This window comes from Panthera onca, chromosome C2 (assembly GCF_046562875.1).
Source record: "Panthera onca isolate mPanOnc1 chromosome C2, mPanOnc1 haplotype 2, whole genome shotgun sequence".
In the NCBI taxonomy this organism is placed as follows: domain Eukaryota; kingdom Metazoa; phylum Chordata; class Mammalia; order Carnivora; family Felidae; genus Panthera; species Panthera onca.
Genome location: NC_138347.1, coordinates 95,182,517 through 95,204,030, shown reverse-complemented (window position 1 = coordinate 95,204,030; position 21,514 = coordinate 95,182,517). Strand labels below are relative to the sequence as shown.

Here is a 21,514-nt window from a genome sequence, read left to right as displayed (position 1 = left end):
GTTTAAGTATGGTCAGTATCCTGACTAAAAGTCCCTTTCAGAGTCTGTTGGAAGGAAGAGCCCTCGTCCCCAGTCTTAGACACAGTTAATGCAAAAAATATTTGTTGAGAAGTCTCCAGATGAAGTTGTAGTTGAATATAGGAATGGAAAGAACTGATGAGTCGTGGATTTGGCAATCACTCATAGCACTGCCTTATTTAGTTAAAACCATGTTAAAATGGACTGTACATCATAAGGCCTTAAGTTGTCTTCAGAAAAGAGATGAAAAAATGCTTTAATAATATTCTTAATCCAAACTCCTGGTATGAAAGGAAATGAGCACATATGTAGGCCAACCTTTTCACTTCAAAGAGAGTTTACCTGGGATCACAGTGCAACAGAGCATTATCATGAGAACTACAAGCCCTGAGTGTCCACAACGTGCAAGTGCCTCAAGATCACTGTTAAAGTGATGAGCAGGGGTGTGGAGAGGTGGGAGAGGTTAAGGGGTTCAGGGGCTCTTCCTCCATTTTTCCAACCAGAGCAACCCATCTTCTTTATTCTCTCCCAAAACGGGCTTCAGAAAAGATTTTGGTGCTTAAAGGAATACAAAAAATTTGAAAAGCACTAGGCAATTCTGGCTTCTATAGCTTTCTTAAGTGCAGATGTCATCGGTCGTGTTGGAGTAGCTGCCAGAGTATCCAGCCATTTGCTGAGTGCACAGGAAGGTCAGACACTATCAATAAGCAAGGCTGAATGAGATGTTTGGCATTTTCTTAAGAATTTAAAAATAATATTTGTTAGAGTCTTCCTCTTAGAGAGATTGTCTATAAAATGGAAATGTATGGCTTTTTTGTAAAAGATGCATTTGGAAACTTTTGATATTTCTTTTAGTGCTTTAAATCGTTCTAAGGTCTCACATGAACAGTTGCATGATTGAAATGGCATCTAAATTTTGGTTGACATTTACATGTGACTCTATTGTGTTGTCTGTTGATCTTAAATAAGAAGAAACCCCCTCCCCCTTTTTTTTGGCTCTATTCCAGGCTGTACTCTCTGTGTAATACTTACCTTTATATCTCAAGAACATAATAATGTAGATAAGCTCACAGGTCTGAAGTGACACAAATTTAAAGTCCAAATGTATTTCCTATTATTTTCAGCAATTTTAATGCTCAGAACAGGACCAGGAATAATTTTAAAAGCTAGTTGGGGAGTACAAGTTACTTGGCTGTGCTAGTGTCCACAATGTTGACAGCATTTCTTTTCAATTTTGCCAAAATATTTGTGATTTTTTTCCTACTGTATGTTAAAAATTAGAGAGAGAAGAAAGAAGAATCATGATTTGGGCCTCCTCAATAGTGTTATTATTTGCATTTTACAGAAGGTTCAGTTAATATATCTAAGGCCAGGCCGAGACAGTGCCAGAATTGATACATGCTGAATGTAAATCTTGCCACATGTGGGTTGACTCTTCACCTTGATAAAGCTATCCTAACTTTTAGCTATTTATATTAACATTGAAAATAGCAAAAAAAATACTTTTAATTAAGTTATTAACTTATGGATATTTTAGACTTTTGTTTTACCTGATCATTGAAGACACATGAAACTATATAGTCTTTTCTCTTTGGAAGTAAATGTAAACATTTTATACATCATTTTGTGCTCTTGCACGTCCCCTCCTCCCGCGCCCCCAGCCCCAGTGAATATTAGTGCTCTGAAAGGCAGCTATGATTTGGGACAATGTAAAACCTTGGCTCCAAACCACCAGAATCAGGGCTTCACTTGCACTGAGAAGCTAAAGATTTGGCTATTGTAGAGATTAAGTGATCCTCCCTTTGTTCACACCCCTGCTGGTTAAATTTGCTTCTGAAAGTTTGAAACCTCTAAAAGTTTGAAAAGCTGTTCCCAGAACTAGTCATTCCAGATATTCAGATGTGAGGCTCACAGGGGGAGCATCCTTCATCCATTGTGAACTCTTCAATCATCTGCTGCTGCGTGACTCCCTCTCCTTATGGTCACCGTCACTGTAATGCTTCACCCAACCATGTCTGGAATCCAATGGCTAGGGAATGTGGTCTGAGAGATGGGCCCGAGTGTCAAGGTCTTTCCAGAAAGGAGAGACAGAGACATAAGTGGCCAAATAGGCCCAAAGAGCTGAGTTGGGGGTTGCGGGTATAGAAGCATGCTACTGTCTCCCGCACAACAGAAGCGATAACGACAGCTAGCTTTTCTTGGCAGCTTGCTGTAGTCAGATCCTATGCTGAACATTTACATGTATTCTCACAAGTGCCTTACATGGTAGATATTATCTCTTTCGTTTAACAGATAATGAAACTAAGAGTTAAATAATTTATCTGAGATAATACCACTAGAAACTGCCATGAGCAAGAAGATAGCTTCACAACTCCCACTTACTGGTCCCAAACCTGCTTGACTCTGGACTTCAATTTCATGCTATTGCCTTTCCCTTTTGTGACACCACCTTAGGCTCAAAAACTTCCCTGCATGTTACCACATCTGCCGTTAGAATTTTTCAGACAGATGTGTGTGTGTGTGTGTGTGTGTGTGTGTGCGAGCACATGCACATGTTATGACTTACCACAATAGAGTCCTGATATACTTCTTCCTGAAATTATAAGAATGTGAGATGGTCCCAGTTTGGAAAACCCCATCAAGAGAGCTCCAGCTAATGAGAGAACATTTGCTACCAACATTGCTTTGATTCTGAAATTTTAAAAAGCAAGGATTATAAGTTCAGCATCAAAACTTGATAAAATTATTTGCCCTAAGAGTATGCTAAGGTATTTACCTAAGAGCAGTTATTTTAATTTTGCTGAAACAGCTAGTTGGGGATCTTAAACCATGACTGCTAGTTTGATTTATCTGTTGTCTAAAGCATTAACGATTAATGTTTATAATGAGAAAATCTGAGTTTCATGCACATGATCTCCACATTTTAATAGAGATGATTCAATTGTGGTGATGACTGGTTTGCTTTAAGATAATACTTCTGAAACTTTTTCTTTTTTCTTTTTTTTTTTTTTTCTTCTGAAACTTTTTCAAACAATTAACTAGTTAAGTTTTCTTCAAGAGGGCACCTGGCTGGCTCAGTTGATAGAACATGTGACTCTTGATCTCAGGGTGTGGAGTTCAAGCCCTACATTGGGGGTGGAGCTTACTTTAAAAAAAAAAGAGTACAGATACCATTAAAAATAAAAATAAATAGTTAAGTTTTCTTCAAGTTGATTGCTATAAGGCATAATTGCCTGTTGATAGCTATATTCAACACTGTAGTTGTAACTTATGACTTTCTTTCTTTCTTTCTTTCTTTCCCTTTCTTTCTTTCTTTCTTTCTTTCTTTCTTTCTTTCTTTTCTCTCTCTCTCTCCCTTCCTTCCTTCCTTCCTTCCTTCCTTTCTTAATGGTGCACATTTTTAGTTGATGTAGGTCATGTAAGGAACTTTCAAAGTTAAATTTCCTTTAACATGAATTACTTGGAAATAAATTAAAATATACTTTGACTTTAAGCCTTATCAAAGAGAATTATAATTATTCTTATTTTGACATCGTATGTTATATTTCCAGAATCAATGAATTAGTGTCAACCAATGTAAAACATGTAATCAAGTTGACAATAGTAACAAAAATATCATTTTCAAAATTAATCATATGAAAATTAACATTTGCAGACATCTGATACTTTTACTCCCATTAAATGGAAAATTGGGGCACAAAAACCTCCTTTAAAGTTCAGTAGATGATGATAAGGACAATAAAAGAATCTAAATGGGTAGGTGTGGAAATATTTGTGCCACAAACAAATGTCAGCACCTTGTTATATTCTATGTCAATGTTTCAAACTTGAACAGGTGAGCTTTTTCTAAACAAGTATCTTTAACGCCAAGGAGATTTTTTTTTTTTTTTCTGGAGAGTAAAACTATGTAGTCTTATTCTTCAGTGATTGCCCACAACTATAGGCTTAATAATATCCTCCAAGAGTCCACATCCTGATCTTCAGAACCTGGCAATACGTTACCTTATATAATAAAAGGGATTTTGCAGGCATGATTAAATCGAGGACACTGAGATAAAGAGATTACCTTGGATTATTCTGGTGGACCCAGTGATGGAATCACTAGTATTCTTATAAGAGGACAGCAGAGGAGAAGATAATGTGATGAAAGAAGTAAGATTGGAGTAATGTGCTTTGAAGATTGAGTGAGGGGCCACAAGCCAAGCAATATAGGTGACCACTGGAAGCTGGAAAAGGGCACGGAAATGAGTTTTTCCCTCAGAACATCTAGAAGGAACCAGCCCTAAAGGCATCAAAATTGGCAAAGATGAAGTCAAGCTTTCGCTTTTTGCAGATGACATGATATTATACATGGAAAATCCGATAGACTCCACCAAAAGTCTGCTAGAACTGATACATAAATTCAGCAAAGTTGCAGGATACAAAATCAATGTACAGAAATCAGTTGCATTCTTATACACCAATAATGAAGCAACAGAAAGACAAATAAAGAAACTGATCCCATTCACAATTGCACCAAGAAGCATAAAATACCTAGGAATAAATCTAACCAAAGACGTACAAGATCTGTATGCTGAAAACCATAGAAAGCTTATGAAGGAAATTGAAGAAGATATAAAGAAATGGAAAAACATTCCATGCTCATGGATTGGAAGAACAAATATTGTTAAAATGTCAATACTACCCAAAGCTATCTACACATTCAATGCAACCCCAATCAAAATTGCACCAGCATTCTTCTTGAAGCTAGAACAAGCAATCCTAAAATTTGTATGTAAACACAAAAGGCCCCAAATAGCCAAAGTAATTTTGAAGAAGACCAAAGCAGGAGGCATCACAATCCCAGACTTTAGACTCTACTACAAAGCTGTCATCATCAAGACAGCATGGTATTGGCATAAAAACAGACACATAGACCAATGGAATAGAATAGAAACCCCCAAACTAGACCCACACATGTATGGCCAACTAATCTTTGACAAAGCAGGAAAGAGTATCCAATGGAAAAAAAGACAGTCTCTTTAGCAAATGGTGCTGGGAGAACTGGACAACAACATGCAGAAGAATGAAACTAGACCACTTTCTCACACCATTCACAAAAATAAACTCAAAATGGATAAAGGACCTGAATGTGAGACAGGAAACCATCAAAACACTAGAGGAGAAACCAGGAAAAGACCTCTCTGACCTCAGCCGCAGCAATTTCTTACTTGACACATCCCCAAAGGCAAGCAAATTAAAAGCAAAAATGAACTATTGGGACCTCATCAAGATAAAAAGCTTCTGCACAGCAAAGGAAACAATCAACAAAACTAAAAGGCAACCGATGGAATGGGAAAAGATATTTGCAAATGACATATCGGACAAAGGGCTAGTATCCAAAATCTATAAAGAGCTCACCAAACTCCACACCCGAAAAACAAATAACCCAGTGAAGAAATGGGCAGAAAACATGAATAGACACTTCTCTAAAGAAGACATCCGGATGGCCAACAGGCACATGAAAAGATGCTCAACATTGCTCCTCATCAGGGAAATACAAATCAAAACCACACTGAGATATCATCTCATGCCAGTCAGAGTGGCCAAAATGAACAGATCAGGAGACTATATATGCTGGAGAGGATGTGGAGAAACGGGAACCCTCTTACACTGTTGGTGGGAGTGCAAACTGGTGCAGCCACTCTGGAAAACAGTGTGGAGGTTCCTCAAAAAATTAAAAATAGATCTACCCTATGACCCAGCAGTAGCACTGCTAGGAATTTACCCAAAGGATACAGGAGTACTGATGCATAGGGGCACTTGTACCCCAATGTTTATAGCAGCACTCTCAACAATAGCCAAATTGTGGAAATTGTGGTTTAATACTGGGGTGCCTGGGTGGCTCAGTCGGTTAAGCGTCTGACTTCAGCTCAGGTCACGATCTCGCGGTCCGTGAGTTCGAGCCCCGTGTCGGGCTTTGGGCTGATGGCTCGGAGCCTGGAGCCTGCAGCCTGCTTCCGATTCTGTGTCTCCCTCTCTCTCTGCCCCTCCCCCATTCATGCTCTGTCTCTCTCTGTCTCAAAAATAAATAAACGTTAAAAAAAATAAAAAAAAAAATAAAAAGAAATTGTGGTTTATATACACAATGGAGTACTACGTGGCAATGAGAAAGAATGAAATATGGCCTTTGTAGCAACGTGGATGGAACTGGAGAGTGTTATGCTAAGTGAAATAAGCCATACAGAGAAAGACAGATACCATATGTTTTCACTCTTATGTGGATCCTGAGAAACTTAACAGAAACCTATGGGGGAGGGGAAGGAGAAAAAAAAAAAAAGAGGTTAGAGTGCGAGAGAGCCAAAGCATAATAGACTCTTAAAAACAGAACAAACTGAGGGTTGATGGGGGGTGGGAGGGAGGGGAGGGTGGGTGATGGGCATTGAAGACGGCACCTTTTGGGATGAGCACTGTGTGTTGTATGGAAACTAATTTGACAATAAATTTCATATATTAAAAAAAAAACTTAATAAAAAAATAAAAAGTAAATTGAAAAAAAAAAATAGAAGGAACCAGCCCTGCTGACACCTCGGCTTCAGCCAAATGAAACTGAATTTGGGCTTCTAACCTCCAAAACTGTAAGAAAATTAATTTGTGTTGTTTTCAGCCACTGCTTAGGGTAACTCATTAGAGCAGTAATAGAAAAACAATATATGTGAATTGTCAACTACTCAAAGGGAAGGAAAACAGTGATTTAGAGCTGACCAACTTCAGAGCTGCAGAGCAGAACAAGACAGGGATATTTCTCTGTGAAGTGCCTTTTCTTTACACAAGGACAGAAGACAAACAAATTCAATAATTGACCTTAAGAAAATTGTTATTAGCTGGCTAGTCGTATATTCTATTAGGGAGAATATTCTATTAGGCAGAAAAACTCTTAAAAGAGATAGCCTGAAAGTACTTTTGGTGCCAGATTTCTCTTAAGTCCCTCTTCCTTAACCACCAAGGGATGCTAGAGCACTTTGTACAACTTAGAGGATTTTAACTTCTGCTCAGATGGGAGAAATGGCCAAGAATGAATAATCTAAAAATACATGACATTGTTGAATCAGGGAGAAAGAATATATTTCTAAGTATATGTCTTTAAATTTTGCTCTAAATATTCCTGTTAGCGTAGGCATTATCACTGTCATCCTGTCATCATCATTGTCTTCATCATCATCATCATCATCATCACCATCAGCATCACAGTAAGGCTACATTCAGGGCTTGCTTACTATGTGTTGGGCATTGTGATAAACCTCTGTGTATGTTCTCATGTAATCCTTGTAATGATGCTATGAGTTAGGTATTATTTTTTTCTTACATTGTAGATGGAGGGGGAAACATCTTAGAGGACCTAAGTAACTCGTTCATTTTCACACAACTATTAAGTGACAGAGCTGGGAGTTGATCTGTGTGAAATGAGAGGTTAATGTTTGGTTTTAGTGAGTTCCATTGTTTATATAAAAGAAAGAGTGTATTCAAATACAAGGTATGTACACCTTATGTACAACTTATGGTAGCATGGATTGATTGCACAGATCATGGTCTCCTCCACCATATCCTTGTAATTAAATTTTCAGAACACAGCCTCTGGAAAAATTGACCCTGAGAAGCCAAATCTATAAAACAGTGGCCACAGACATTTATTACCTATTTCACAATTACAAGGAAAGAGTTTTTAAAGCAGTAATAGAAATATACATTTTTCTTTATTTATTTTTAACTGATGGAGCAACGACCTGGTCAATAAGGAAAATCATGGCATTTATCAGTGACTCTTCCTAGAAAAATAGTTTTATAGGAGAGACTAAACCCTTTTGTCTTAATTTTGATGTTAAAATTATTAATTTGTGGCTCTTTTCATGGAGAATCATTTTTCTACTGAGAGCTGGAAGAAGCATCACTTTTAGTTTACCATAAGTCATTTGATAAATAATCATTTGACATGGTTTTGGGGTATGATCATTGTTGATGCTAAATTCTAAGACTTGAGAGGGCATGCATCTGTTTCCTTCAGTAGGACCTGAAATAAATGTTTTAGAGTATGTCACTGGACCTGCCAGAATCTCATCTCTAAATGAGATGACAATAAGGACTTAAGTTTTCTTTCTTTCTTTCTATCTTTCTTTCTTTCTCTTTCTTTCTCTTTCTTCTTTCTTTCTCTCTCTCTCTCTCTTTTTCTTTCTTTCTTTCTTTCTTTCTTTCTTTCTTTCTTTCTGTAAGCTTCATGCCCAACTTTGGGCTTGAACTCATGACCCTAAGATCAAGAGTCACAGGCTCCACCAACTGAGCCAGCCAAGTGCCCCTTAAATTTTTTCTTTAAGAATGGGAAGAGGTAGAAAATATCAGTAGCTGGTGAAAGAATTGGTTGGTTCATGTTATAAAATTTAACTTTGGTTAATTTTATTTATTTTAGAAATAATCTAAAAAATTTTCCAATTACTGCTTAAATCAATTTGGTTCAAATTAAAATGATTTAATTTTTTTAAACAATTTAAGTCAGTTTATGAACCTTGTAACTTATGGATTCTAAGTTCAGCTAAACACGTGTAAATTGAGAAAAATGTGAGAAACTGACTCTTTTATGGTAGAGGAATGTCCTTTCAAATAAGAACAAGAATAAAACTTAGGTTATTAGGTTATTCAGTATTTAAGAAAACTTCTTACAGTCTTGTTATATAAAATCTCCAGTGCAAGAGGAAGAAATTTTCAGTACTTTAATAACCAGAGAGATAAAATTATAATTTAAAGTAGGAATTTAAAAAACTAAATTAATTTTAATCCAGAATTACTAAAATAGATGCCTATATCACTTACATCTTTAAATATTTTTGCATTTTCTAAATTGTCCATATTTGCATATTTATTTTTATCATTAGAAAAAATATAATTAATAAACAAAAGGTGGCATCAAAAAGTAGAAAATAAATCTAAAAAAACCCAACCATTTGATTTTTCTGATTTTTCTGATTTTATTTCCTCTCTCTGGTGGTGGGGGCAGAATCCCAACTTAGTATGTCACATGACTAAATGAAAGAAATTTGAGTCTGAAGGAGTTCCAGTGATGTTTTAAATCCAAAACACCTGGTAAAAACTAGAGTAAAGAAATGGAGACACTATTTGTTTCATCTCTGGTTCGGGCTTTGACATAGCAGTAGCAGCAGCTAGAAACCCAGGCCAACTGTATTGGGCAACTGAGAGTTAGGGATATTGGTTTGACCTTAGGACTTGACTGATCCAAATGCCAAATTCTAATTTGAAAATGAAAAACTGGGGGTCTGAGAAATGGAGTGATTTGGGGAAGCAAACAATGGATTCCCTGGTTAAAAATTTCACTCTTGGCTTTTCTATAGTTCTTGAGTTAACCATTTGTGTAGTGGTTTCTTAACATATTTTTAAAACTAATGAATTTAGAGAATCAAAGCATTTCTGTGGAAATACACACCAAATTCAGTTTTGCTATGAATGCTCCCACAATTAAGCAGACTAGGGCAAGAGCTTTCTCCATTATTCAGTCTAAAACCAACCTAACTGATAGGGTCATGAATTGAAAAACAAACAAACAAACAAACAAACAAGCAAACAAAAAACAACTTCAAAACTATTCCACAAAAGGAAAGATGATTTCTTCCTAAACAAAGTCTTAACAAACCCCAAGTACTAGTTTCCATGTTTATGCTTATTTATGAAACTTGCCTACCTTCCAAGCTGGTCTCCAAGCCACCCACCAAAGAAGGATGCAATCATTCCACCAACTGCAAAGCTAGACACAGACAAGGACCAGAGCATGGTAATGAGGCTAGTAGATGTTGTAGTCTCTTCCTCCTCCAAAGAGGTTGGTGTTGAATCCCTTAGGTATGGGATTGTGGGCAGGTCATTTGTACTGTTGATAGTATAGTTGTTGATAGCTTTTCGGTCTTCCAGTGGAATACCCAAAACATATTCATAATGGGATATTATTACCTGGGGAAATAAAATAAAGAAAAATAGCTCCAACATCTCATATACTCTATACATTTTTTCTTTGTTTTTCCTTTAGAATGTTTGTTAGGTGTTTAAAAGTGTCATCCCAATTATGTGTGTTATATACATGCAGTCACAGATAGATTTATTTACAGTTGACCATATCCTGTAAAACAGAGGTCGCAAATTCCAGTGCCTACAGGAACTAGGCAGCAACAAATAAGTGAAGGAGAACCTTGATAGCTAGGAGAACTGAAATACAGTCTCTACTATTGAGACTATAATAGTAAGTGGGCAAGGTTATAGCACTGGAGAGCATTTGCCTCACCTAAAGGAGGAAGCTGCAAATGTGAGACTAGTGTTTCATGACCTTTAATTTTTAAAAAGAAGCCAGAAATCTTGGGGTGCCTGGGTGGCTCAGTCAGTTAATCATCCACTTCGTGGTTTCGGCTCAGGTCATGAACTCTTGGTTTGTGAGTTCAAGCTCTGAATCGGGCTCTGCACTGGCAGTGTGGGATTCTCTCTGCTTGGGATTCTCTCTCTCTGCCCCTCCCCTGCTTTCTCTCTTTCTTTCTCTCTCAAAATAAATAAATAAATAAATAAATAAATAAATGGAAAGAAACCAGAAATCTGTATTTTTATATAAAATTCTTTAAGTTTTAAATGCAAGCAGCTATTCAAATGGAAAATATTCTGCAGGCTAAAAAGACTAGGTGCTGTATCCTTGCTAGAAGTATGCTATAAATTTAGCAATAAACTTCCTGGCAGCCAGCTCAAAGAGAAGAAAACAGTCCTGTATCCTGATGAATTTCAAAGATAAAAACAACTCAGTGGCCCCTCAGAAGGTGTTGGGACCTGAAGGAATTTTTTTCTTCTGGATCCCCACAGAGTTCGGTGTGTAATATAATGAACAATTCTCAGAACTAAATTTCACAGCACCATTATTTTATCATGTGTTTCTGAAGAGGCAAAGATCCTACCAAAATATAATTTAGTAAAGGCACAGCCTTCAGGCTTCCTTCTTTGTCCTTCCTCTCAGTGATGGTTTGGTCACTATTGAGTGGTCTGGGAGGACCTCTGACAAGGACCTGGAATACAACTGACTAGGTTGCCAGTCATAGGGTAAAGCCCAATGTGGTAAAGTCAACTGAGTGAGGGAGGGAAGTGACGTCCTCTTATGATAAAAGAAGTCTGACCATGACATTACCTCATTAGCAGACCACTCTATAGGGATAATATACATAGAAAAAAGGCTAGAAGGAAACATCCAAAATGTTCTCAGCTGTTTGCTCTATGTGGTAGAATAATTATAGATGATTATTTCTAACACTTTCTGTAACAGGTATGTGTAGCTTTTTGTTTTTCTTTTTTAATTTCTTTTGAGAGAGAGAAAAGGAGAGTGTGTGCATGTGCACGTGTGGGCAAGTGGGGGGAGAGGCAGAGAGAGAGGAGAGAGAATCCCAAGCAGGCTCTGTGCTGTCAGTGCAGAGCCCTACTCAAGTATCGATCTCATGAACCATGAGATCATGACCTGGGTTGAAATCAAGTCAAACGCTTAACCAACTGAGCTACCCAAGTGCCCCTGTATAATTTTTTATAATCATAAAAAAGTGTGACTTTAAAATACCCTAAAATAATGCCAAATGTCATCCCACTAACAAAAACAAATGAAGCTGAATGATTATTATTCTATAATGGTGTTTAAGTGCCTTGTTAAACACAGAAAAGAAGGGCTCTAGATAAGGCACTAAGCCGGATGCCAGTCGGGGATCCTGTTTTCAAGTCTGGCTCTAGGACTTGGATTGAAGGAGGGGAAACCTTAGACTAATTTCCCCTCTCCTTCCCTGGAGAGGATGGTTTAAATAGAATGTGAAAAGATCTTTCACAAAAAAGAGGCTTGCTGATTCTGAATTATGGTGATGTTGAACCAAATTTCAAGAAGCCCACTCAGAAAAAAAGCCATGACCCCCAGCATTATCATCTAAATCTCTCACCCTCGGCAAGACAGTCACACCCATGAGAATATTATGTGGCACCTGACCAAAGCACATCTTCTGGTCCAAGGAGCAGCCCTTCCAGGGTTGTATATTCTATACATACGATCACAGGTAGATTTATTTATTGTTGACCATATCTGTGGCCAGCACACATTTTCCATGGAGCCCAACATTGTAAGAGAAGCAGATGAAATATGATTTATTCATAGAAGGCACCCAACAAATGCTTGCACTTTCACCTTCTGCCACTCCTTTCCCCCCACCTTCTCTCCTCTCTTTCTTTACTCATGGAACACTATATTGAACCCCATTATGCCAATGACAGGAAGAGGAATGAGACATCAATCCTGACCTAAATGACCCGACAGCCTTCATTAGAGCAAGGGGGGTGAATTCCTGGTTTCCCCACTTACAAGCCATGGGAGCTGAGAAAAATGACAGCCCTCTCCTATTTATTCATTGGATACCAGAGTAGGGATGCACAAAATAAATGAGAAAAGTTATAGAAATTATTCAATATTAAAAAAAATACCCATCCAAATAGTTATTATGGAGAAAATCCAAATTTTTATTGGACTTCTTGACTATTATTAAATAGTTTCATATTATTTTTCTTTGAATTAGCTATGGGAGACAGAAGTAGGAGGAAGGACTAGGACGTTTTTAGTGTTAAGTTTCCTAAAGGTTTTCAACTGACCTAGAATTGGGTATAATAAGGTTTTTAGAGGTCCAACTAGGGAGAACATATGTTAAAGTGCCCGATGCACAGTGAGTTGGTGCTCAGTAAAAGTTAGTGCACTAAAATCCTTCTATTGCTTCCTCTTATTCCCTGGCATTTTTCATTCATTTTTCCACTCACGTATGGTGGGGGGCTCTGAATCAAGGCTGCAATAAGCTCTTCAGTTTTTAAAAACAACATCAATAGGCATGTGGTATTCTGGCTAGAGTTTTCTGTGAGCTCAGCAAACAGCAGAGTCAGAGATCAGGAGTTGTTTATTGCCCTTTCTTTCTTTGTGAGGGTGATAGAGGAGTCAAGGCCAAGTTATCATCTCTGAAACCACGCACATGGTGCCTGACAGAATGCTGGGATTACCCTGTGTTCTCCACGTGGGCACACTTTATCTCTGTGTATGAGGAACGCAGATCTTTCAGTCACTGACAGAAATCACCACAAAGAGAATTGAATTGTACATGTTTCACTTGCCTCTTGAGGTGCGTTGATCACGCCAATATCATATCCAAACTGGAAGGAACCTAGTGCAGCTGTGACGACAGCGAAAACCAAAGTCCCGGTGACCTGTGGGGAATGAAACACAGGGCTAGGAAACACTAAGCAATTTCAGTTACCTGCCATCCTGTCAGTCTGCAGCTTGGATTTCTGACAGGCTCCACAGGCTGGTTCTTGATCCTTGATACTCATTCACAGTATGCCTTATGTTCCCAGCAGGCGTCATTCATACAGGAATGTAAAAGCCATTCATCATGTCCTCTACACTGCTAAAGCTGAGAGAAGTTTGGGACAATTTCTTCCAAGAGAGGAACGAAACATCCTTTTACATACACACACACACACACACACACACACACACACACACACACAAATATATATATATGTATATATTTAAGATTCAAAATCAGGACTGAGGACTAGAATTGCTACTGACTGAAGGCAACTGCCATGACAGAAACAGTCAGTTTATATCACTGGGAGAAGTCAAATAAGACACCTGTAACAAAGAGATAGGGGGCGCTCCTGGGCATTGCTGTTGTACAAAACCACCTCAAAACTCATATAAGAGGCAGAGGCCAGGCTTTATCACAACCACATCACCTTCCATGTAAGGATAATTTTCAAGATTTGCAACTAGTTGAACCTAGAGCTATGGATTAAAGCACGTTCTTTTCTTCCCAACTCCATGTAGCTACAAAAAACAGTGTAGAAAGGAACATTTATTCCCTTCAACTCAAAATTACACGTCTGACCATCTTAGAGAAATCATATCATACATATGGAATCACGTTTCAGGATATTTGATGAAGCTGTGTGTGTGTGTGTGTGTGTGTGTGATAGAAAAAATTGTAGAAAGAACCTAAATGTCATTCAGTGGAAAACGGCCAGATAGACTCAAATACATCATAAGACCTATAACTCGCTATGCTGCAGTTAAAAGGAATAATGTGACTGTTATGTACTGACTTATTGTTACGTGACAAATGAAGCTGTGTAATCTCATTAATATTTTTTTAAAAAGGCTTAAATCCGAGTATTCTTTGATTTGTGCATGTTGTATGTAAGTCATAGAATATTTTCTTGAAGAAAAAATAACAAAAGGATGATCATTGAGGAGGAATATGAGACTAGAGAAGAGGGTATTTTTTCTTTTATTTATACTATGAGTCATTTTATGAGGAAATAATTTCATATATAATTACATCATTTAAATGTTTAAATAAATAACATGGACTATTGTAAAAATTCCATTGAACAAATGAATGAGTCATATCAACATGGATTCCAGTTCCCACTCTGATATTTAGGGAGTATGTGACCCAAGCCACTTCTCCTATAGGATCCTCAGTTTTTCTCTAAATTGGGGGATCATTGTAAACCCCTACTCCAGCATGAAAAATAGCTTATTAGTCAGGTCCCCTCATTCCCTAATAAAGCTAGATATCAGAAATTTCAGTGTCCTCATCCACAAAGTATAATCACAGAACCAGCCCGAGAGCCCTTGAGGTTAGAGTCTAGTGGTCTTATAACCAGACCCGAGTTAGAGAGCTTGTTACAGGTGTAGCTTCCTGGAGTTCATCCCAGACCTATTACTGGGTTGGACTCTCTGGGGAGAGAATTGGGAATCTGTAGGTTTGTCCTCTTTCCACTAATTCAGAATCAAGTTCAGGTGGCACCTCTGTAGACTTTTCTTCCCAGCAACCTCCTTCCCTGAAATGACTTAAAAACTTTCCCCAAAGATATGATAATATTATATATGTATATCTTAAAAGAAGCATATATATCTCATATAATATGCATTATATATTGAGATATAAACCATATGTATATTTATACATATACATAATAAAATAATTGTAAATAAATTCAAAGTAAAATGTACATGTGTGTATACATACACACAATATGCTACATGGTGTATGGGATTACCAGAGATTTTGAATTATCCTTTAACATGTAACTAGATCTCTAATACCTAGTGCCTCAGGCAGCCAAAGCTAAAATGGGTTCCATTTACTTGGTTGGTGGTTTTTCCTCAAATCCTTTTTCCCCTTCAGCTGTTTCCAAGGACAGGGAATTTCATCCTTTCATTTTATTTATAGGGAGTAACCAGCAGCAGCAGTGAGGGGCCCAGTGGGCACCTCGAGAAGGCTTCAACTCACTTCCCTGATAGTGTCTATCACTACAATCTAGACAATCTGATATTAGGTGCAATGCAAACACAGCTTCAAGGCCTGATACTGAATATTTATGCCTAGTGCATGCCTATTCATTGCTCTATGTGTATCATCTCTTTTAACTGCTCTCAGTTTTCTCTTATTTGTCTAATAAATGAAACTAGTTTATTATCTTAAAGTTCTTGTAGGTCAAGAGTCTGGTATGAGTCTCACCAGACTAAAATTAAGATGTTGGCAGGTTGTGTTCCTCTCTGGAGGCTGTGGAGGAAAATTCGGGTTGATGGTAGAATTCTGTTCCCCATGGTTGTAGAATCTGTGTTTTTGTGCTGGCTGCAAAGTGAGGGCCATTCCAAGCTCTAGAGGCCACCACATTCCTTGGCTAGTGGTGCCCTTCCCCTGTCTTTGTGGCCAGAAATGGGTCAGTCAGGTCCTCACGCTAATCCTGACCACTGCAGAAAAGTTCTTCCCTTTGAAGAATTTGTGGGGTTAGATTTGGCCTAGCTGGATAATCCAGGGAAATCTCTGTATCTTAATGACATTTGTAAAGTCCTTTTTGCCATTTAAGGTAGCATATTTACATATTCTGGAGATAAGGTAATGGCCATCTTTGGAGAGCCATTTTTCTACCAACCACACTTCTCATGACAGCACCATCAGCATCCCTATTTTATAGGTAACTAGACTAGATTAAGGTCTCAGAGGCAGTAACTTGTACAATAATGACATGGGTCCAGACCTTATGCTTTTAACTAATGGGTTATTTTGCATTTTTCATCGGTCAGAAATAGGCATTCAAAATTCAAGACATTCAAAATTTCATCTAGTTGGTCAGATAAGGAACAAACATCTAAAAATCTAGGATCATTATCTTTCTCAATAAAAAAAATATATATATCTGGGTTGCCTGGGTGGCTCAGTCAGTTAATCATCCGACTTCAGTTCAGGTCATGATCTCACAGTTTGTGGGTTCAAGCCCTACATCAAGCTCTGTGCTGAAAGCTCAGAGCCTGGATCCTGCTTTGGATTCTGTGTCTCCCTCTCGCTTGGTCCCTCCCCCACTCACACTCTGTCTCTCTCAAAAATAAATAAACATTTAAAAAATATATTAAGAGTGCACATATTTATAGAATTTGCAAGTGTGACGCTGAAACCAAATCACCAATAGTGCCCAGTTTCAAGTTCACTTTCCCACTACCCACCACACAAATCCCCTCCTTCCTCATCTACCCACAGAAAACTTGTGAAGTTTCTGTACAAAAATACAAAAGGGCCAAAGTTACTCAACTGCTCATCTACAACTCAGTTGAAGAACCTCATGGCCTTCCCACCACCAAATCCAGGGCCATGATATACTCACCCAATTTCTTCCCTTCATCTCCTTTTCTTCCTGTGGCAGAATGTCCAAGTACTTGGTGTCTTAGTGACTGCCCTTCCCACTCCATCCCTGGGCTTCTGCTCTCTGCTGGCTCTCTCCTCCTGCCCCCACCAGACAATCATATAGTTCCTCTCTTCTTATTTTAACAATCCAACTAGTCACCATGCCAATGGTGAGCAGGGGTGCTATGGAAATGGAAGTTGGTGGTGAAGGTGGTGGCAGTAGCAGATTTGGTCCCCCATAATCTCCATCGGCCCGCCCCTGCCACTCCAAACAGCGTTAGCTGCTCCTACATTACTTTGATAAAAACGAAATTTAATTTTCAGAGATCGAAGTTCTCTGGAGCTCCGGTCCCATTACTTTCTAATCACATTGTTCTAAGTCATTACTGTAGCAATTCTGGGGCTGCCCCTAAAACCAATTTCTCATTTTATAGGAATAACAACAACAAAAACAACAAAAAGGAACTGTGAAGGAAATAGTTTTTAAACATTTAGAAATCTTAGAGTGTTCTTAAAGTCCTTGTCCTCTGGTCTTCCTGGCTTCTTTTTTAGAGTTGGCTCTGGTCTTGTCATGCCAAGGGAAGCTGCAGTCTCCCCACTTTAGCTTCCTAAGATGGAAATTTCATCTAGTTGGTCAGATAAGGAATAATGTTATCCATTTGAAGCAGGTCACTTGAATTCCCAACTGAAGCGATAGTTCTAAATATAGAAGTCTCTGGAGCTGTTTGATTTCCTTCCTTCCTTCCTTCCTGCCTTCCTTCCTTCCTTCCTTCCTTCCTCTTTTTTTTTTCTCTTTCTCCCTTTCTCCCTTCCTCCTTTCCTTCCTTACATTCTTTCCTTCTCTTTCTTTGTTTTTCTCTTATTTCAGGTTTAATTACCCTCTCTGAACTTCACTTTAAACCGGTTCTTTGCTTCCCATCTTTTCTTTTTCAGTTGTGAAATGAAAACAGATAACATTTATAGTCAATCTTCTGTGTGGTTTGGCACTAAGCTTGGTCAAAGAAAGTTTCGTTTATGAGAGGGAATACGTCTGAAGACTGCTACCTTTGAATTAGCTTGTTAACCCCGTCCATTAAATCTGATGCCCAAGAAACTGACCCAAGGTTAGGTACATAGGAGATAATGAAAACAGTGAGAACTTAGGATCTTACTCTGTACAGGTTCTAAATGGTCGCCTGTTCTTTCAACAGCCTTGTAAGTAGTAATTATTATTATCCTGTCACATATGGAAAAACCAATACACAAAGGGTAAGGAATTTGTCTGAAGGCTAAATACCTACAAAATGGCTGAAGATCTTCAAGACTTTTCTCTTGGCTTCTTCATGGGCTACAAGATATCTTAGAATGACTACCTTCACTTAGAGCTTAACACTTTTAAGTTAGAGAAACTAGATTCCACATCCAATTAAAAATCTGCTGCTGGATAAATGTGGAAGTATGTAGACTAGGCAAGTGGCTGAATTCTAACATAAAACAAAATGTAATGTTTAATTTGTGGCTTAGAAATCAAAAGGGTTTGTTAAAAAACAGATAGACTTAGAATTCAGGAAACCTCAAAGAGTCCCAGCTAGGCCTTTAATAACCCTGAGCCTGTTTCTTTGCCAAAAAAGTGGGTATAATAATAGTTAATGCATAAGATTATCATAAAGATTAAACAAGATACATAATATGGTCTTTCTATAAACAATAAAAGGGCTATAAAACAACTGCATCTTTAATCACATTAGGATCTCATTTATCTCTCTTGTCAACCAACCACCTTTCAACTTTTCATACATCGCCAATAATCTTCACAGCAATACTACAAAGTGCAGGAAGTTATCTTCATTTTGCAGGTGAGGAAATCAGAGCTCACAGAAGATTAAGCAATATTCCAACTACAATACAGCTAGTAACAGATATTCTAGTGTTGGAACCCAGAGCTGGTGTTTGTAAGCTCTCACTGATAAACACAAAAGCAGATTTTCAGCAGCTACTGATTGACTAGGTCAGGAGGAAAAGCTGATGTCTTCCCTCTAAACTGCATGACTCCAAATGCAAACCTAAAGGTGATCTTGCATCCAACTTTAGAAAACCCCACGGGCCTCTCAAGCCATAGGATTTTCAAGCTGAAAGGGACCTTAGAGAACAGAGGATTCTAGTCTAATTTCTTCATTTTTTACTTGAAGAAAATGAGTTCAAGTCTCTTGTCTGAGTTATATAGTGCATTATTGGGCATATCCAATGTGAGAACTCAGGTCTCCTGACCCTCAGTTCCATGTTTATCCCACTTCTTTTAAAGTCTGGGCAGATTTACAAAGCTGCAACATTGTGCTTTCCAACAGTTTGCATTATTTCTGGGTTCCATTATTAGGCAATTCCTTAGTTCTCAAGAAAAGCCCTATGACAGTTTCTCAAGCTCCCAAAGGGAATTTAATCATAGTTCAAAATGAAGCTTGAGCACTTACTACGTGCCAGACACTGTGGTAAGCACATTATCTTCCCTTTTGCAGTATCTTCCAAACTCTAGTTATTTGAATACTACCTTTATTATTTTGCCAAATCTACATACCATCTGTATAGGTATTAATGTAATATTTGTCTTCATATCATCTTGAAAGTGTTAACTGCTTTAGCTTTATCCTGGGCTGTGATAGGAAATCAGGGTGTCCTAGGTATTTTTAAAATATGCATCACGTAAATACATAACTATTAGCATTAACAGTCATCTGAACTCTGTAATATTATCTCATTTAAATACCCCCAGACCATAAAAAACTATTGTTATCCCTGCATATCCTATATCATACCCTTCTATTGTATCCCAATATGTTCGCATTTTGTCACAATATAGAAAACCCAAGCTTGCTTAAATAACTCTGGTCTCACGGCAAGTAAGTAGCATCACCATACTCTAAATCCAAGCCTGGCTAACTGCAAAGTCTTTGCTCCCAGCCTCGTCACTTACTGACATGAAGAAGTGCTTACAGAAAGTTACATCAGGTCAGAACTTTAGGGGTCCTACTCTTCCAGGGCCACAGATTTACCCACATGTATGATTATGTGCAGGGGTGGGTGAGTTTGGTTGGGGAAAACTTATAAGGGAACAACAGCACTATGACCTTTTTCTCTTTAAGTTTTTATTTTGGAAAATATCTACAGAGAAGCTGAAAGAGTAGTGCAATGACCACTCCATAACCTGTGTTCAAGGATGGTTCACATTTACACTTGTTAAACTTGCACTGTGTGTGTGCGCACACGTGCATGCACACGTATGTATGTATATCTGTTGTTTTGTTGGAATCATTTGAAAAGAATTTGCACATACTAGTGCCATTTCATTCCTAAATACTTTAGCATGTACTCGTTTAGAACAAAGACATTCTCCTGCATAATTATAATACCATATCACACCCAAGAATGTAATAGATATACTAGTATTATCTAATAAGCAGCCCATTTTCAAAATTTCCCAACTATCCCCATATTGTCCCTTACAGCTCTTTTCTTCTTTCCAGGATCTAAGATCACCTGTCCCATTTGGTTGTCAGTTCTTAGTCTCCTTTTATCTAGAACAGTCCTTCTACCTCTTGTTTTTCGTTCATTGTCATTTTTTTTTAAATTTCAGACCAATTTTCACGATTAGTTAGATTCAGGTTAACCTGCCCTTTTTTTTTGCACATTCCTTCAGTAATATGGTTATGCAAAATCACTTGAGAAAAAGTTACACAGATTGGTCAGAAAACAGAGTAAATATCCTTAAAATCCTGAATAGATACATGATATAAAATCCTGAATAAAATATATATTTTAGCAGCCAGATGAACTATCAGTTGGCCAAGAGAAGTAGCTTTGATCTGTGGTAGCAACACCCAACATTCCCCAAATCCTCCATATGGTCACCAACTTGAACGAATCCCCCTATTCATTTCCTCAAGCCCATTTAAAATAAACATAATGCTGTTTTACCTTATCTTTTGTCATTTTACCAGTTGGAGTCCTCCTCTGAATTACAAGTCCTGTAGTGAGTGTGGCACACGCAGCTGGCCAGCCCCTGCCTTTCTCCAGCTTTCTACTAGTTATACATTAGAGGAGGAGGAGCAAGGCAAGGAAGCTGTGTGGCCATGTAAAAGTCCAAATCTAATCTTGGCAGAGGCTGATATTGATGAGAATGTAATCAATAAATGCTTTGTCTTAGTGACTTGTGGCTTCAATGCCTGTGCACCAGCAAAAGAAAATTGGAGTAGGTCCCTTAGGCATGAGTTACAAAGCAGAGATGGTCACACTTTAAGACACGTTAAGTATGCCAGTAATCAGAGACAGGTGAAAAAAGAAATCGTTGGGGTCCTTTGTAGAAGGTAAGATGTGCTGGGCCAACATACCATGCTGTGGGGATGACAAAGACAGGGAGAAGGGAGGACACTCCACTCTGCCCCATAGAGAACCAGAACAGTGATGTTTGTGCTTTCCAGCTGGGTTTGTGTAGCCAGAGGCCATTGCAGTCTTGAGTGGTTCACCTGAATGAGCTTTGGAGAGCTGTGAACTTGGGTTTGAATCTCAGCATTTACTGGTGGTGTTATTAAGCGGCTGGCTCACAGTGACTTTTCTGTGCCTTAGTTTTTTTCACCTAATAAAATGAAAATAAGAGAACACACGTTGTTTTGTCGCGTGGATTAAATGTCATAGGAAACTGCTTAGCATAATGCATAAGTGCTCATTAGTGTTGGCTATTATTATTATTGTTTTGG

At 38.1% G+C, this 21,514-nt stretch overlaps 1 protein-coding gene across 2 annotated transcripts in view; it reads right to left on the bottom strand.

The window, feature by feature from the left end:
* SLC2A2 (solute carrier family 2 member 2) overlaps nucleotides 1-20,830 on the bottom strand; it is a 31,467-nt gene extending 10,637 nt beyond the window's left edge. Inside the window, exons 1-4 of one of the 2 annotated variants that reach the window (XM_060639213.3) lie at nucleotides 20,736-20,830; nucleotides 13,207-13,299; nucleotides 9,743-10,005; nucleotides 2,585-2,709 (exon numbers count right to left, since the gene is read on the bottom strand). In XM_060639213.3, coding sequence (XP_060495196.1) covers nucleotides 2,585-2,709; nucleotides 9,743-10,005; nucleotides 13,207-13,299; nucleotides 20,736-20,750 — 496 coding nt within the window. In that variant the 5' untranslated portion in view covers nucleotides 20,751-20,830. Of the gene's footprint in view, nucleotides 1-2,584; nucleotides 2,710-9,742; nucleotides 10,006-13,206; nucleotides 13,300-16,767; nucleotides 16,882-20,735 lie in introns of those variants that run through there. The other variant, XM_078432162.2, reaches the window with a different exon arrangement.
* Between the last annotated feature and the right edge of the window lie 684 nt (nucleotides 20,831-21,514).